The 19,506-nt window shown below is 31.9% G+C and overlaps 1 protein-coding gene across 1 annotated transcript; it reads right to left on the reverse strand.

Annotated features, from left to right (window-relative positions):
• Positions 1-9,945: 9,945 nt before the first annotated feature.
• Positions 9,946-17,899, reverse strand: LOC141285122 (ras-related protein Rab-38-like). Its single transcript, XM_073818174.1, has 3 exons — positions 17,698-17,899; positions 15,027-15,307; positions 9,946-10,098 (listed from the first exon to the last, which is right to left on the reverse strand). The coding sequence occupies exons 1-3, from the start codon at positions 17,897-17,899 to the stop codon at positions 9,946-9,948; spliced, it is 636 nt and encodes a 211-aa protein (XP_073674275.1).
• Between the last annotated feature and the right edge of the window lie 1,607 nt (positions 17,900-19,506).

The raw sequence follows: 19,506 nt of genomic DNA on the forward strand, positions 1-19,506 counted from the left end.
AGTCCACTATATGGAGAGAAATCCTGAAATGTTTTCCTCAAAAAAAAAATATCTTTACAACTGAAGAAAGAAAGTCATGAACATCTTAGATAACAAGGGGGAGAGTGCATTATCTGTAATTTTTTGTTCTGGAAGTGAACTTTTCCTTTAAAATGTGATGTCTTAATTGGCAACTCCAGTATTTGTGTATCTAAACAGTCCAAAGAAGTTATTCTAATGATAAATTGCAAGTTAATAATTGCCACAGTCAATGAACAGATTTACAGTTGAAATCAAAAGTTTACATACACCTTGTCAAATCTGCTAATGTTAATTATTTTACCAAAATAAGAGGGATCATACAAAATGCTTTTTGTATATTTTATTTAGTACTGACCTGAATAAGATATTTCGGTAACACTTTACAATAAGGTTCATTACTTAAACATTAGTTAATGTACTAACTAACATGAACTAACCATGAGCAATACATTAGTTACTGTATTTACTAATCTTCATTAACATTAGTTAACGGAAATACTGTTGTTCATTGTTTGTTCATGTTAGTTCACACTGCATTAACTAATGTTAACAAGATTTTATTAATGCATTAGTAAATGTTGAAATTAACATTAACAAAGATTAATAAATGCTGTATAAGTGCAGCTCATTATTAGTTCATGTTAACTAATGTGGTTAACTAATGTTAACTAATGAACCTTATTGTAAAGTGTTACAGATATTTCACATACAGTAAAATACATTTACATATAGTCCACAAGAGAAAATAATGTACATACACTTGATTCTGAATACTGTGTGTTGTTACCTGAATGATCCACAGCTGTGTTTTTTTGTTTAGTGATGGTTGTTCATAAGTCCCTTTTTGGTCCTGAACAGTTAAACTGCCTGCTGTTCTTCAGAAAAAGGCTTCAGGTCCCTCATTTTTGTGTATTTGATCTCTTTCCAACAATGACTATGATTTTGAGATCTATTTTTTTTACACTGAGGACAACTGAGGGACTCATATGCAACTATTACAGTAGGTTCAAACACTCACTGATGCTCCAGAAGGGAACATGATGCATGAAGAGCAGGGGGTGAAAACATTTGAACTTAATAATCATGTGTACATTTTTCTTATTTTGCCAAAATGTCATATTTATTTTCATTTAGCTCTGTCCTTCAGAAGCTACAGAAGACACTTACACGTTTCCCAGAAGACAAAATAAGTTACATTTACCCCGATCTTCAAATTCAAAAAGTTTTCACCCCCAGCTCGTAATGCATGTTTTTTTTCTTTTGGAGCATCAGTGAGCGTTTGAACCTTCTGTAATAGTTGCATATGAATCCCTCAGTTGTCCTCAGTGTGAAAAAATGGATCTCAAAATTATACAGTCATTGTTGGAAAGGGTTCAAATACACAAAAATGCTAAAAAAAAAAAAAATGTGGGACCTGAAGAATTTTTTTCTGAAGAGCAGCAGGCAGTTTAACTGTTCAGGACAAACAAGGGACTTATGAACAACTATCACTAAACAACAAACACAATACTGTGTTGTTACCTGAATGATCCACAGTTCCACAGTTCCACAGAATCAATGGGATGTAAATTTTTGAACAGGGTCATTTTTATATGTAAATGTCTTTTATGTGAAATATCATATTCCGGTCAGTACTAAATAAATAAAAAAAACATGCATTTTGTATAATCCCTCTTATTTTGGTCAAATAATTAACATTTTGCGCATTCTGCAAGGTGTATGTAAACTTTTGACTTCAACTGTATGCAGGTTTTAAGCAATTTGAATAAATGCATTTAAATCTGATTATTTAAGTCATTGTCATGATTTGCTTGAGTCCAGAAATCTGGCCTGTTTCATTTGCATGACTGACAAATATGCATTACATCCCTTTTAGTAGTTTGTTAAAAGCGTGTAATCCAAATAAATAGAAATTGTATATGCATTTCATATACATGGATCTTAAACATAGTTCTAAGTATTTTCAAGCATATTTGTAATGCATAGTAGCATCATAATTGATGTATCAAAGACCTCATAAATGCTACAAATCGTTTTCTGAGAAGGATGAAGAGAACTAAATAAATAAGAGGTATTTTACAATCATAACCAGATTGTAATGATCATTAATCAAGGGCAATAAAAGCTTCATGAGATCCAGAAGCAGAAGCATGTGTGTGATATCAGAGTGAGAGCGAGTAAATGACTCATTGACCTGCTGGTCATGCTCTAGTTTGCATATCAAATGAATTCTCCTCTGTGTGTGTGGGGTCGGCGCTGAATTGACCCGGAGTATAACGCAACCAATTTATTTCATTAGGAGACGTCAGACTGGGATCACATGGCCTGAACCAACACACACACAGATCTTCTGTACCACAGTGTATAAAACAGTCCAATTCAACAGCAAATTATGCCAAGAAAATCAATGAATAGCAATGTAAACACATCTATTATTCCTGTCTGCAAACACACCAACGTGCCAATGCTTTTCAGGAGAATCAGCTTACACTTATAGCTGTAAAATGTAGGCCTAAATCTAACATTTATGTATTTGAATTGCATATAAAATTGGATTACACAGTTTTAAGATAAACTAATAAACTTGGTGTGATGCATGTTTTTCAGTCACACCAGTCAAAAGTTTTTGAACAGCAAGTGTTTTCTGTTTACCAAGACTGTCTTTATTTGACCCAAAGTACAGCAAAAGCAGTAATATTATGACATATTTTTACTATTTAAAATAACCACTTTCTGTTTAAATATATTTTAAAGTGTAATTTCTTCCTGTGATCAAAGCTGAATTTTCAGCATCGTTACTCCAGTCTTCAGTGTCACATGATCCTTCAGAAATCATTCTAATATACTGATTTCACTGCAAAAATAAATAAATAAATGCTTTTTTATGTTTATGCTTGTCAATTTTTTTCACTTGTTTCCAGCCAAAATATCTAAAAATTCTTAAATCAAGATGGATTGTCTAGACAAGTAAAAAGGATCTTGTTTTCAGAAAAACCAAGTCCAAAAGTAAATGTGTTTTTGCTTGAAACAAGCTAAATAATCTGCCAGTGGGGTAAAAAAAATATTTGGTTTCCAGTATTTCTGAAAACAATAATGCATTTTTTACTCATGTAGAAAATCCTTCTTGATTTAAGAATTTTTAGATATTTTGGTTGGAAACAAGACAAAAAAAATCTGAGTAAGAAAAGCATTTTTTTGCAGTGTTGCTGTTCAAGAAACATTTATTATTATCAATATTTAAAAAGCTGGGAATTTTTTTTAGGATTATTTGATAGAAAGGTCCAAAGATCAGCATTTATCTGAAATAAAAGGCTTTTGTAACATTAAACACTATACCATTCAAAAGCTTGGAGTCAGTATAGTTATTTTTCAGAAATACTTTTATTTACCAAGAATGCTTTAAATTTAAGGTGATGACAAAAACATTAATAATGTTTCAAAAGATTTTTATTTAAGATAAATGCTGTTTTTTCTGAACGTTCTGTTCATCAAAGAAACCTGAAAAAAATCTACTCTGCGGTTTTCAACAACAACATTATCATAATAATATCAATAATAATAATAATAAATGGTTTTTGAGCAGCAAATCAGAATATTAGAATGACGCTAAAAATTCAGCTTTGAAATTTTGAAAAAATAGCTTAAAATCTGCATATATAAAGTATGAACTAAGTTAAAAAATGGCTAGCAATATTAGTAAAAATGAAGGATAAATATATAAAGCTAATTATTGTGTATTTAAAACACATTCCGTTTATTAGTACTATTACAGAAATCTGATCATTTTTTATGACTGGCTGAAAAAAAATCTGCATAACATCAAGTTTATAAGATTATGTTATACTGTTTAAATGGATGGACATTTTATATGCAATTCAAATGCATACAAAATAAGGCTTAAATATCTTTCTCTCTGCATCTTCAACTGGGTTACAAAAAAAAAATTATCATTAAAAAAATGACTCTTTAAGATTTAACATGCCTTAACAAAAGCACATTCTTTACCTGCGCAGACTTATATGATTCAAATGTTATGAATTTTCATAATTCATTTCTCATTGTTTTTTTTGTTAAACAGAGAAAGTCAAATTTATTGGGTCAAATTCACAAAACATTTTTTTTAACATTTTTATTTTGAATTTTAAGAACATTATATTCCTAAAAATAATTATTTGGAATGTTCTTTTCTTTTTTTTCTGACGACTGTTCTAAAGACAAAACTTTGAATTTAAATTCATGAATTTTAATTTTTTCGTAAAAAAAATAATAATCCGAAGTAACCTCTTAAAGTTGGGTACCTGTAAACTCATTAAATGTTATTTAAATTTTCTTCACATTTTTGAGAATGTCTTAAGATTTTTTCAGGAATTGCATTTAGAAACATTCTTAGGAACTTCTTTCAATCCAGTTAACTGTCCGCAGTAGCCTATAGCCATGAATATTGTCTATACACATTATATTATATTAAAAAAAGAAAACCTGCTGTGTTTAATAACAGTCTCTGGAGTGGTGTGTATGAGCTGATGTTGCTCTTAGCAAAGTGTTTGTGTAAAACCAGCATCTCCAGAGGCTCCTGGTTGCTCCAGCTAATTGCACAAACTTTTCTTTTAAATAATACAACAAAGCCTAATAACTAACCTCACACGCTATCATCCAGCGTTTCGCTGAACACAAGCACATTCAGATCCCAACAGCAGTGAGAAATACAAGCGCAGAGGGAACACAAACACACACTTTATTAAAGATTATGTTTATTAATACTTTAACTCTGAACTGTTCTGCTGAATACTGGGTAAATACAGGGGTATTTACAGGACATCATCATATATGCTCTAATAAAATATATATATAACTGACACTCGATAAATAAAAGAACAAACGCTGCTGGTCGATGGTACTGTAGTGTTTTAAACAAATGAGAAACATTAGCAATCAGAACATTTGGCAGGGTTTCTGCAGGTCTTAAAAAGTTATAATTCGCCCTTCCACAAACTAAGGCCTTAAAATTGACCAAAAAATGAAATTTAGCCCATGATTTACTCACCCTCAAGGTATCCTAGGTGTATATGACTTTCTTCTTTCAGACAAATTATTATATAAAAAATTATCCTGGCTCTTCCCAGCTTTGTAATGGCAGTGGATGGGTGTTTCTGTTCAACAGTCCAAAACAAGTCCAATAAAGTGCATCCATCCATTATAAAAATGGCCTCACAGCTCTGGGGGGTAAATAAAGGCCTCCTGTAGGGAATCAATGTGTTTTTGTAAGAAAATATCCATACTTAAAATGTAATAATCACTTTTCTCTAGCTTGCGCTAACTATCATATGTGACCCTGGACCACAAAACCAGCCTTAAGTCGCTGGGGTATATTTGTAGCAATAGCCAAAAATACATTGTATGGGTCAAAATTATTGATTTTTCTTTTATGTCAAAAATCATTAGGAAATTAAGTAAAGATCATGCTACATTAAGATTTTTTGTAAAATTCCTACTGTAAACCTATCAAAATGTAATTTTTGATTAGTAATATGCATTGTTAAGAACTTAATTTGGACAACTTTAAAGGTGATTTTCTCAGTATTTGATTTTTTTGCACCCTTAGATTCCAGATTTTCAAATAGATGTATCTCGGCCAAATATTGTCCTATCCTAACAAACCATACATCAATAGAAAGCTTATTTATTGAGCTTTCATATGATGTATATATCTCAGTTTTGTAAAATTCAACCTTATGACTGGTTTTGTGGTCCATGGTCACATATGTGTAAGCCGTTCCGGGCAGATGATGTAATCGATGTTTGTTTACAGAAGCAAAGGAAGCAACGTATCCTTACATTAGCAAAGGAAAGTCCTCTTGACTTATATTAAAATCTCTGAAATTTTTCTCTACAAATCCTTACAAACTTTACAAAATATGGATATTTTTCTTACTAAAATGTGTTGATTCGCTGCAGGAGGCCTTTATTCACCCCCTAGAGCTTTGTGAAGCATTATTTATTATGGATGGATTTACTTTATTGGACTTCTTTTGGACTGATGAATAAAAAACACCCGCCCATTGCCATTATAAACCTTGGAAGAGCCAGGATAATTTATGTAACTCCGATTGGATTTGTCTGAAAGAAGAAAGTCATATACACTTAGGATGGCTTGAGGGAAAAAAAAAAAAAAATACATGGCAATAAAAAAATAAAAAATAAAAAAGAATTCAGAGATATCAACTCGGAATTGTGAAAAAAATAAAAGGCAGAATTACGAGATATAAACTCGGAATTGCCAGAAAAAAAATCAGATTTGCAAGATATAAACTCGGAATTCCAAAAAATAAGTTTAAAAAGGCAAAAATCCAATACATAAACTCGGAATTGAGGAAAAAAGTCAATTGCAAGATCTAAAAATAATAATTGAGAATTCTAAACATCTAAACTTCCTTATCCAAACATAAAAAATAAAAGGCAGAATTATGAGATATTAAAAATGCAGAATTGTGAGGAAAAAAAGGCAGAATTGCAAAATATAAACTCAGAATTGCGGAAAAAAAAAGAGGCAAAATTGCAAGATATAAACTCGGAATTGCAAAAAAAAAAGTCAGAATAGCAAGATATAAACTCAGAATTCCAAGAAAAAAAGGCTGAATTGCGACATATAAACTCGGAATTCCGAGAAACAAGTCTAAATTGCAAAGAAAAAAAGGCAAAATTCCGATAAATGAACTCAGAATTGAGGAAAAAAGTCAGAATTGCAAGATATAAACTCGGAATTGTGAGAAAAAAGTCAGAATTCAGAGATATAAACTCAGAATTGTGAAAAAAATAAAAGGCAGAATTACGAGATATAAACTCAGAATTGCAAGAAAAATCTTAATTGTGAGATAGAAACTCGGAATTAAGGAAAAAAAAGTCAGAATTACGAGATATAAACTCAGAATTGCAAGAAAAAAGTCAGAATTGTGAGATATAAACTCGGAATTACGAGATATAAAGTCTGACTTACAAGGAAAAAAAGGCAAAATTCCGATATATAAACTTGGAATTGAGGAAAAAAACTTCCGAATTGCGAGATCTAAACTCGGAATTGCAAAAAAAAAGGCTGAATTGCGACATATAAACTTGAAATTCCGAGAAATAAGTCCAAATTGCGAAGAAAATGAGGCAGAAATCCAATATATAAACTTGGAATTAAGGAAAAAAGTCAGAATTGCAAGATTTAAACTCAAGAAAAAAAAAGTCAAAATTGTGAGATATATACTTGAAATTGTGACAAAAATAAAAGGCAGAATTATGAGATATAAACTCGGAATTTACAAGAAAAAAAGTCAGAATTGTGAGATATTACCTCGGAATTGTGAGAAATAAGTCTGAATTGCGAGGAAAAAAAGGCAAAATTCCAATATATAAACTCGGAATTAAGGAAAAAAGTCAGAATTGCTAGATATAAACACGGAATTGCAAAAAAAAAAAAAAGCTGAATTGTGACAAACTTGGAATTCCAAGAAATAAGTCCAAATTGCAAGCAAAGAGAGGCAAAAATCCAATGTCGGGATTGAGGAAAAAAGTCAGAATTGCAAGATCTAAAAAAAAAAAAAAAAAAAAAGGATGGCTTGAGGGTGAGTGAATCATGGGCTAATTTTCATTTTTGGGTGAACTAACCTTTTAAATCAGAAAGTTTTAGCATTAAATGTTGAACGCACTGCAAAAAATAAACATCATTGTCTTGTTTTCTAATACAAATATCTAAACATCTTTCAATCAAGATACATTGAAAAGCAAACTGAACATATAAAGTCTTGTTTTCTTTTGAAAAACTGAACAAAATTAAGTGAGTTTATGCTTAAAACAAGAACAAATATCTGTCAATGAGAAATAAAAACTTTAAATTAATTTTCCCTTTAAATTAAGTAGATTTTTCTGCACCCATTGGCAGATATTTGCTCTTGTTTTAAGCATAAACTCACTTAATTTTGATCAGTCTTTGAAAAACAAGACTTTATGACATTTTGCTTCCGAAAATGTGTCTTGATTTAACCCTCTGGCATCGTTTAGATTAGGTATAAGACCGGAAAAAAAAAAAAAAAAAAAATCACTATTTCATTGGAACGGTATGAAACTCGATGACTTTTATGGCATTTCAAAAAGCTAAATGGTTTTTAAAAACACAAGCATGGATTTGTGAAATAAAATCAATAATTCGGCCAATAAAAAAAACAATTCTGTATTATTTTCAGTGGAAATAAAAATTATAATCATTGTATACATATGAATTAGTACCATGAAATTGTCTCAAAATACAACATAAAGAAAAATTATTAAAGAACAAAAATATATTACACTGATTTTACTAAAAATAAAAAAGGTCACATTTCAGGTGTTTGGTCACTTTTGACACAAGTGTGACCCCGAAAATAAACAATAAGAAAGGGTTAATAATCTTTAGACATTTGCAATGGAAAACAAACACTTTTACAATGTGATCTGAAAGTACAGTAAAAGATATTTATATATTTTTAGTGTTTGGAAGCAGAGTTATTCAAGCTTTTTTTGTGATGAAGATCTGTTGGAAGTTACATTTGATGTATTGTTTTCCTTTCAATTTATTTCTTACATTCTTTACTTAGTCTTAAAAAGTGTAATGTGTACTTTCATAAAACCTGTAGAAACCCTGTTTTAGAAACATCTGCAACTGTTAAAGTCAAAAGTTTACATACACCTTGCAAAATCTGCAAAATGTTAATAATTTTACCAGAATAAGAGGGATCATACAAAATTCAAGTTGTTTTTTCTTTATCACTGACCTGAATAAGATACTTCACATTAAAATGTTGACCTATAGTCCACCAGAGAAAATAAGAGTTGAATTTATGGGGTGTATACTTTTGAACTGAATGAAGATGTGTACATTTTTCTTAGAAGACTTTTTCACAGAAGACAAAAGTTAAATTCACCCTGATATTTAAATTTCAAGAGTTTGAACCTTCTGTAATAGTTGCATACGAGTCCCTCAGTTGTCCTCAGTGCGAAAAGATGGATCTCAAAATCATACAGTCATTGTTGGAAAGCGTTCAAATACACAAAAATGCTGGAAGACCAAAGAATCTGTGGGACCTGAAGAATTTTTCTGATGAACAGCAGGCAGTTTAACTGTTCAGGACAAACATGAGACTCATGAACAACTATCACTAAACAAAACAGCTGTGGATCATTCAGTAAACACCACAGTATTAAGAATCAAAAACGGGGTAATTTTTATACTAATTTTTTCTTTTGGACTATATGTAAAATATCTTAGGTCAGTACTAAATAAAAATGAACATGCATTTTGTATGATCCCTCTTATATTGGTAAAATAAACATTTTGCCGATTCTGCAAGGTGTATGTAAACTTTTGACTTCAACTGTACCAGAAACGGTCAAATTCATTAATATTTTTAAGGCCTACATACATAATTCATAAGCATGGCTGTTTTAAAAGAAGCCATGCTCATGAATTCGGAGGCCAAAAATATTATGTTTTTTATTTGCTGGCTTTGCTTATTCAGCCACTTTCCGTTGGTCAGTAAAAATATGAATTAACAGCAAAGCGAGTCAGTAAAATGATAATAAAATCACTGAATGGATGTTAAAATGCAGCTTTGGGGTTTTGATTCTGCAGAACCTGACGTTCTCGTGAAGTTCTCATCTGCAGATGAATTTCTCACCGCTGTCTCTTTCTCTTAAAACATTTTCTGCTCCGCAGAGTGTTCGATAAGTCTTGTTACCATGGAAACCGAGACACGGCGACAGGGTTGCCTCCCCGGCGCTGACACAGATAAAGAGAGACGAGAGGAGACGTGAATGAGATGACATGAGATGAGAAGAAACGTGACGGAAAGACCTGAAAGAGCCAAGATGAGGTTGAATGGTGAAGTGCTCCTCTGGTGATCTTCTTCAGGACCTGAAACACGAGGAACAGGCTCCTCCGCGGCTGGACTCCTGCTGCGGCGAGATGGTGTCTGCAACCTCTGACTGCAGCAGATCATTCTCATTAGCTATAATGTGCTTCACCAGACAGTGTGCGGCTTCATCTATATTAATATTCTCCTGGAGAGAGAGAAAGAGAGAGTGATAGTACCTTTCCTGTCAGTGTTCACACACCTCATCTCTGGCTGTGACTGCATTAATTAGCTCGTGAATATTCATGACATACTGTAGCCCAAGGACTGCGAGTCAGCGGAAAGTGTGTGAGCGCTTTTGTCAGCTCTAATCTTCTTCACACACAAACACACACCTGTCTGTCTATGAAACAGCCTGGAAGGTCAGACAAGCCTTTACTGTCTTTCAATAAAATAGTTCATCCAAAAAATTAGAGTTCTGTCATCATTTTTCTTCCATGGAGCACAAAAGGAGAACTCTAACAGCTTATTCAATTTGCATACAGTACTGTTCAAAAGTTTCAGCGAGGATGCATTAAATTGATCAAAAATACAGTAAAATTGTGAAATATTATTACAATTTAAAGTTACTGTGTTCTATGTGAATACATTGTAAACTGTAATTTATTCCTGTAATGCAAAGCTGCATTTTCAGCATTATCACATTTTTTGCTGCTCAAGAAACATTTCTGATTATCATCAATGTTGAAAATAGAAAGTTCAAAAGAACAGCATTTATTTGAAATAGAAATCTTTTGTAAGATTATATGTGACCCTGGACCACAAAACCAGTCTTAAGTCGCTGGGGTATATTTGTAGCAATAGCCAAAAATACATTGCATGGGTCAAAATTTTTGATTTTTCTTTTATGCCAAAAATCATTAAGAAATTAAGTAAAGTTCATGTTCCATGAAGATTTTTTGTAAAATTCCTACTGTAAACATATCAAAATGTAATTTTTGATTTGTAATATGCATTGTTAAGAACCTAATTTGGACAACTTTAAAGGTGATTTTCTCAGTCTTTTTGATTTTTTTGCATCCTCAGATTTCTGATTTCAAATAGATGTATCTCAGCCAAATATTGTCCTATCCTAACAAACCATACATCAATAGAAAGCTTATTTATTGAGCTTTCATATGATGTATAAATCTCAGTTTTGTCAAATTTAACCTTATGACTGGTTTTGTGGTCCAGGGTCACATATAATCTTACAAAAGATTTCTATTTCAAATAAATGCTGTTCTTTTGAACTTTCTATTTTCAACATTGATGATAATCAGAAATGTTTCTTGAGCAGCAAAAAATGTGATAATGCTGAAAATGCAGCTTTGCATTACAGGAATAAATTACAGTTTACAATGTATTCACATAGAACAAAGTAACTTTAAATTGTAATAATATTTCACAATTTTACTGTATTTTTGATCAAATAAATGCAGCCTTGGTGAGCATAAATTAAATCGACACAAAGCTTGTTTTTTACCATGGAATAAAAAAATGAAAACTTCTGATCTCACAATTCTGACATTTGTGCAAAAAACTATTCTCAAAATTGTGAGATAAAAACTCAGAATTGTTTTTTTTTTTCACCAAAGAATATGCAGTTGTGACAATTCTGACTTTTCTTCTTAGAAGAGTTAACATATATCGTACAAAGCCTTTTATTCATAAAATTGTATGTTTACAGTTCTGTTGTTTTTTCTCCTGCCATGGAAAAAAAGTTAAGTTAATTGAGACCTTTTCTCCGAATTGTGTTTATATCTCACAGTTATTTATTTAACAGCTTGCAATTGTTTTTTTAAAACCAGAATTGTGACAAAAATGTCAGAATATGGAGCACAAGAGAAATCTAACAGCTCATTCATTCTGTATACTCTGCCATCAAAAGTTTGGGGTCAGTAGGAGTTTATTCATCAATGATGCATTTAATTGATAAAAAGTGACAGTAAAGACATTTCTAATGTTACAAAAGATTTCTATTTCAAGTAAATGCTGTTCTTTTTCAACAGTGATAATAATCAGAATTGTTTCTTGAGCAGCAAATCAGCATATTGGAATGATTTCTGAAGGAGTAATGATACTGAAAATTCAGCTTTGCATCAGGAATAAAATACATTTTACAATATATTCACATAAAAACAGTTATTTTAAATTGTAAAAATATTTTACAATTTTACTGTTTTTACTGTATTTTTGATTAAATAAATGCAACCTTGGTGAACAGAAATTGAACCAACACAAAACTTGTTTCTGCCATGGAATAAAAATAAAATAAAATTAAATGGTATTTTTTTTAATCTCGTAATTGCAAAAAAAATAAAAATCTCAAAATTGCGAGATAAAAAAGGCAACATTTTCTCTCAATTATTATTATTTTTTTGCAATTGTGACAATTTTGACTTTTCAGAACTGAGAGTTATTCTCAAAATTGCATGTTTATACCTCACAGTTCTGTTTTTTTTTCCTGCCTTGGAATAAAAAAAATTAAGTTAATTGATACTTTCTATCTCTGACATCAGATTTTTTTCACCTCAGAATTGTGTTTATATCTCAGAATTGCAAGTTATAGGCTCGTAATTGCAAGTTTAACATCTTGCAAATTATGTATTTTTAATTAAATAAAAGCAGCCTTGGTGAACAGAAATTGAGAAAGCTTGTTTCTGCCATGCAAATAAAAAGAAAAAAAAAGTTAATTGCACAAAAATAATTGTGGATTTAGAAAGCAATTTCCTAAATCTGAAAAAAAAAAAAAAAAAAATCTCATAATTGTGAGATAAAAATTCAGAATTCAAAACATTTTTTCCACTCCACGGAACAAAGAAAGCACATTTTTCTTCACAGTTCTGACTTTAAATGACATAAATGTTTCTTGAGCAGCAAATCAGCATATTAAAATGACTTCTGAAGGATTACGTGCCACTTAAGACTGGAGTAACGATGCTAAAAGTTCAGCTTTGCATTACACGAATAAATTACATTTCACAATATATTCACATAGAATGATTTCTGAAGGATCATTGAAAACTGGAGTAATTTTACAATATATTTAAATAGAAAATTTATTTACAGTTTAATCTATTTACAGTTATTTTAAACTGTAATAACATTTTACAATATTATAGTTTTTGCTGTATTTTTGATTAAATTTGATTAAATTGCCTTTTGATTAAAAAAGGCAGCTTTGGTGAGCTGAAATTGAACTGACACAAAGCATGTTTCTGGCATGGAATTAAAAAATAAAAATGGTAATTGCTACTTTTTAACTCACAATTCAAACTTTTTGTGTACTCTCATAATTCTCATAAAATTGTGAAAAATTCTCATAATTTTGAGACAGCTTAAAAAAAGGGAACTTTTCCTCAGAATTGTGACTTTTTCTTGCAATTGTAAAAAATCTTAAGTTTATATCACACAATTGTTGTATTTTAGCTGCATTTAAGTAAAAAAAATGTTGAAAGCTAGTCAACTAATTTTGTTTATTTAAATGTGGCTAAAATAAATTAATTGCAACCACTTACCTTAACAACATTTTCAGTGCATGTAATAAAAATAGTAGGGGTGCAACGGATCGCAGATGATCCGTGATCCGTACGGACCGGACCCCACGGTTCGGTACGCATGTGGTTCGCGGATTAACTGTTAAATTGAACCTTCATAGAGTAAAAGTGTATAATTTGCATATGTTTTGTCTTGCCAATTTAACCATTCAAACTACTTAAACTAAACTTTCCCCCGTTGCCGCACATGCCTGAAGCGAGCACGCGCACAGAGAGAGAGAGAGACAGAGAGAGACGCGCGATTCAAACTGCGTGATTCACAGATTGATTCCTCTTTAAAACTTCTCTTAACATACATACAAAGTTATGTTTAATACCCGTTTTGGTATTCTGGTAAACACAGTCGGTTATGTCTTTAGTAAACCGAAACAGCTGAGAAAGATGCGTGCCAGTATTAGAGACGTGCATTAGGCCTTAAAGAGACAGCGTCCTATTTATACCTGCAGTGAGAAGCACTAGTTATTTTACAATTAAATATTACATTTCTGCACCTGAATACTAGTGTTATTGATTTTATTAGTACCTTTATGTTGTATTCATCTACACTTGTCATTTTTGTAATTGACTTTATTAGTTCAGCTAGTAGTTTTTGCTGTGGATTAGAAGTACTTAAAGTTAGCATTCAGTAATTTTTTAAAAAAATTGTTTTTTGCTGATCCGAAAAATGATCCGATCCGTGACTCCAAATCCGTGATATGATCCGAACCGTGAGTTTTGTGATCCGTTGCACCACTAAAAAATAGTAAATGAAACTCTGTATATATGTAATGTATATGTAATCTCTGAAATCAGAATTGAGTTTATATCTCACAATTGAAATTTTAACATACATGTCCTTTTAAAAAAATTAGTTCAAAAAAAAGTTCATTATTTTCTATTGCCTCCATGCCACGCCGCATTGAAGCAGTCATTTCTGCAAAAGGATTCCCGACCAAGTATTGAGTGCATAACTGAACATAAATATTTGAAAGTTGACTTTTTTAGTATTAAAAACACTTTTCTTTTATTGGTTGGATGAAATATGCTAATTTTTTGAGATAGGAATTTTGGGTTTTCATGAGCTGTATGCCAAAATCATCAATATTAAAACAATAAAAGGCTTGAACTACTTCAGTTGTGTAGTAATGAATCTAAAATATATGAAAGTCTAATGTTTATCAGTACATTACAGAAAATAATGAACTTTATCACAATATGCTAATTTTTTGAAAAGGACCTGTACTACGATTATTTAAAAAAAATCAAAACTGAGAAAAAAGACAATTGAAATATGTAAACTCAATATTGTAAGAAAAAAATCAGAATTTTGTGATTAAAAAGTCGCATTCATGTTTTTTTTTAAACCCATAGTGGAAACAAGCTTCCAAGAATGAGCTTGTGTCATGTGTTGAATAAGTGTCTCAACCAATTAAACCACAAACAGAATGGAAACTAGATCAAATTTACTCTTTAACCTCACTGACCTTTCACTTGACCTATTAACCCCTGTACACAGTGATCGTGAATATCGCTCTGATGGCGATATGCAAACTGATACCTTGGCTGAAGTTTCAAACCATCCCACGAAGCCATTCTCCTGGCAGAACTGCTCCATCTTGATGCCATTGTTGGTGAGAACGTCTCTGCCCTGATCGCACTTGTTGGCGAGCAACACAGCCGCCACTTGTTTCCCGTTGGATAAACTCAGCTTGGCATCAAGATCCTCCTTCCACTTCATCACCGCCTCAAACGTCGACGGCCGTGTGACGTCGAAAACAATGAAGGCTCCCATTGCCTCTCGATAATACACCCGCGTCATGTTCCCAAACCGCTCCTGGCCTGTGGAAGACATCGAGACAGAACAAACCGGATGAGAGACGACCAGCTATATAGGTCATGAACACATATTTCACCGTGACTTCATGGTGATCATAGCTGAACACAAAGACAACAATGAGAGGTTTATTTTCAGATGAAGCCTAGGGTGAATGTGAGAGAATTTCAATCTCTCTGCTTTTCTCTGCGATCCACGTGATGGTACTTTGAGATTCTTGTACGCATTTCCAAGGGTCCGAACTAAAGCCTGGATATCGTTAATGAGGAAAAACACATTCCAACGGCTCATATTGATCAACTTCACTGAGCTCCAGCCTCATGCCATTAAACCTAAAGCTCAGCGCTCAGGATTAGTGTCAGAAGTTACTGGAGCAGCGTAGTGAAGACTAAGAAACTCTGAAGAGAGCAATGGAAATTGCCTAGCTAACAGAGAACACTCACAGAACTTTCTGGCAACTTTCTTTTTAAGTTATTAATGTTTCAAGTTGTATTGCTACTTGTTTCAGAATGTTCAGAGAATAATGAAAAGTAGCGTTACATAATGTTTGCAAAATTCTAAAATGGAATGCTCGCATAAACAAGATTTTAAATAAAAAAAAATCATTTTAAAACTGGACCATTTGGATGTTCAGAGAATATATAGAAATATTGTTTTCATAACTAGACAGGACTGTTCAGAGCTGGGTAGATTACTTACAATTGTAATCCGTTACTGATTCCAAATTACATGACAAAAATTACTTGCATATTTTAGATAATGTAATCAGATTACTTTTGACCTAATTCATTTATCACATCGATTTAAATATATTCCATTTGTTGTTATTAACAACATGAAGTGCATTGAACCTTACATTACATCAAGGTTTTCCAAACTGGTGTTTGTGAAAGAATTGCAGGGGGGTTACAAGTTTAATGAAAAGCTAATTATTAATTAAATCCTAAAAAAAGTGTTAAATTAAAATAGTTTTAAAATCAATAAAAAAAATAATAATAATATTTTTTATTTGTTTACCTGCATGTCATGTCATCATGTGACCATAACCAGTGTCAGAGGACCAATGAGCATGCAAATGTGATAATTATTAAAATATTTTTTTAAATATCAGATGTACTTTAAGTAAATATATTAGGTGAGGTATGGATCCGATGACAAAAAAAAGTTTCTGTAAATTTGTGCATTAATGTGTTTGAAAGAAAAAAAAAAGCCTTCCAAAGACATAGAAATAAATGATTAAATAACCTACAGAGTAATACTTCAAATAAAATTAATGTGTTCATCAGTAGCTGAAACACTTCTTAAAAATGAAATGATTTTTGCAAATCAGTGGTCAAATGACTGATATTTTTTTGAATGTCCACAAAACCTGAAGCCTTCCTAAATATAGCAGTAGGCTATTTTAGAAATTAAAATGTAAGACTAAAAAGAGGGAATATGGAGAATCAATAAATTACAAAAAATGTCGTCTTGTGTAAATAATATGTAATCCATAAAAAGTAACTGATTACAAATATTTTAAAATGTAATGCAATTAATTACAAATTCTTAATTTTGGAATCTGATAATGTAATCCAGATTAAATGCAATTAACCCAGTTCTGGGAACGTTAGCAAAACATATTTTGGCTAGTGCATGCAGCAACATCAGATATCCTTTATAAATAACTCTACCAACTGAGAAATAAACAAGGTGACATTTACAACAAAAGAAATAAGGCTTTCTTAAGAATATATGTCTTTTTAGTATCAAGTGGAATGACATTCTGTCACGTAAACGTATTTAAGTGCTCAGATACCTCTATAATTGAGTTGATTTGTTTATTTTCTCTTGAGAACGGGCTTCACAATGTTAAATCACGCTCCTGTCTGATGTCCCTGGTCATTTCATCAATTTACAACGACCTTCCCTGTTTTCCTTCTGTTTTTTTTTTAGGTGGAAATCTCCCTCACATGAGCGGCGAACACATGACCGCGCGCGGGAGGACCGTTATTCAAGAGAGTAAAACAATGCGGGTTCGTAATTGGGTTGTTTGGTCCACATAACAACATTAGAAAGTTGCATAAAGCATTTATATAAAATTATATGTTAGCATACAACATGAAATAACTAGTCTGGTAGTTTCAGTTTCAGAAGGAAAACAGAAGTAGGCATAATATTGAATAATTTATATTTAATAAATTCAGGGATAATTGAGCGAAATACGAGTTTATTATATATCTAATAAAATATTATGCGAGTTATTCAAACTTTGTGAGAAGTTAATGTAAAAAAAAAACACGCACATCAACAAAGTCTAACATACAAATATAACTACACAATTTATTTTCAAAACATTGTTTCTATTATTATTTATAATTTTAAATAAATAAACAAATAAATAATTTTGAATTACCAGCGATGTCCCAGAGTTGTAGTCGGACGGTTTCCTGCTCCAGGTTGAGAACTTTGAGCGCGAAATCCACGCCGATCGTTGCGCGGTAGTTTGCTGAGAAGTTCTGGTGCACGTAGCGTTTAATGATGCTTGTTTTCCCCACACCAAGATCCCCGATCACCAGGATTTTATACAAGTGTTCCTTTAAGTGATGGTTCTGCATGGTTGTGTGAGATAGAGGCGAACATGGACGCGTGTGATCCGCAGTCAGACTCTGAGGGAAGAAACAGAAACGCCCCGCGGAGAGAAAAGCGCAACTTGTGACTCGTCAGTCGAGCATGAGACCAGAGACGTGAGGAGACTGAGGGTTTGCCTCTTGAAACTTCAGAAAGTACAGTTGGTAAGTACAGTTGTAGAAAAAGAGATTATAATTACTACAGTACACACTAAACACTAACAAAAAGTACCAAAAACCAATGCTGTTAAGTGTACTTACCATACGTGTGAGGATCAGGCCCTCAAAAAACTTAAGTTTTCTTCACCAATAAGTCTAGGCCCTATTATTGGTTTACACTGATTATCCTACAAATATACCATTGTAGCTGTGCTTGCTGCCTGTTAAACCTGGTACTAAAGCTGTCAGTAAAACAAAACACACTGTTATCTACCTAAATGTGGACATTGCATATACTATTGTTTTTATACACAGTTTCTGCAGTTTTACAAAATAAGGGGATCGAAAGAAGCAGCTTTATTATGGGTTCAAACCCTGTAATTGTTAGAATGGCCAAGAATCAGCAATCTCCACCTAAAACTGTTAGGGCAGACCAACAGTGCCGGCCTGTAGGTTTGTGGGGTCCTAGGCAAGATAATGAAAATAGGCCCCACTAAATTTGAAGAGTGAAGAGAAGACACATAAAATGACAATTTCAATATTTAAGAGTGAATGTGTATTAACTGTAATACATTCAACTAACAACTAACATATATATAGGAGTGTGCAAGTGAGCTTGAGTAATGAAACGCAAATAAATTAAATATAAATGAAGTATACACAACTAAATAAAATAAACAGAGCATAAACTAAATAAACATAGGCCTACGTAATATTAATAAATGAACTGAGGCTATTCTGCTTGTTTTTAAATCGATTGATGATCACAAGAAAAAGTTTTGCATTTTGCAAACTATTGCATTAGACATTGGATCCGGGTCTGTAATTATTTAATGTAACATGCTAAATATGGCTCCATTTTGCCTTATATGACAAGTCTGTCTGTGATCATGGACATTATTGCATGTATAAAACAAGTACTACAGCATTAAATATTATGTATAATATAGCAGTCAAAACATCCTTTATTTCAAGCTCCGCAAACATCTTGTTTGGATTCCATTTCTATCAAAACTTTAATCTCCATAGATAACACTTTAATCTCTCTATAATGCTTTAATTACTAATATAAAAAAAAATACAAAAATAGCATTAATGTGTAACAAAACGATAGACTATTCTGAGAGGCAATATTAAGTGAATTCCAAAATCTAAACCGTAACAACAAAATCTAAACTGTAACAAGAAAGGTTTTCAGACTTACCAAAAAAATTATAAAGAGGTTTGTTGTGCCAGTTTGTAGAGCTGCACAGTTTGGACAAAATGCTGTTTTTTTTTATCAGTATGACTAATTCTGATTATTGTTATTACTTAATGAAAAACATTAAACAAAACAATAATTATTGTTAATGATTATCAATTTATTTTACAGAAAACTGCAGCATGACCTGTTAACATGCAGGAGGCCTAACTATAAATGTTTTGAAAGGTGTGAG

This window comes from Garra rufa, chromosome 14 (assembly GCF_049309525.1).
Source record: "Garra rufa chromosome 14, GarRuf1.0, whole genome shotgun sequence".
NCBI classification, from domain to species: domain Eukaryota; kingdom Metazoa; phylum Chordata; class Actinopteri; order Cypriniformes; family Cyprinidae; genus Garra; species Garra rufa.

What these genes read in the sequence shown, in the direction of transcription:
- LOC141285122 (XM_073818174.1), bottom strand. Translation starts at nt 17,899, where the DNA reads ATGCAGAACCATCACTTAAAGGAACACTTGTATAAAATCCTGGTGATC. An exon ending in ACAACTCTGGGACATCGCTG is followed by an intron (nt 15,308 to 17,697) that starts GTAATTCAAAAT and finishes TGTCTTCCACAG; the next exon opens with GCCAGGAGCGGTTTGGGAAC. An exon ending in GGTTTGAAACTTCAGCCAAG is followed by an intron (nt 10,099 to 15,026) that starts GTATCAGTTTGC and finishes CTCTCTCTCCAG; the next exon opens with GAGAATATTAATATAGATGA.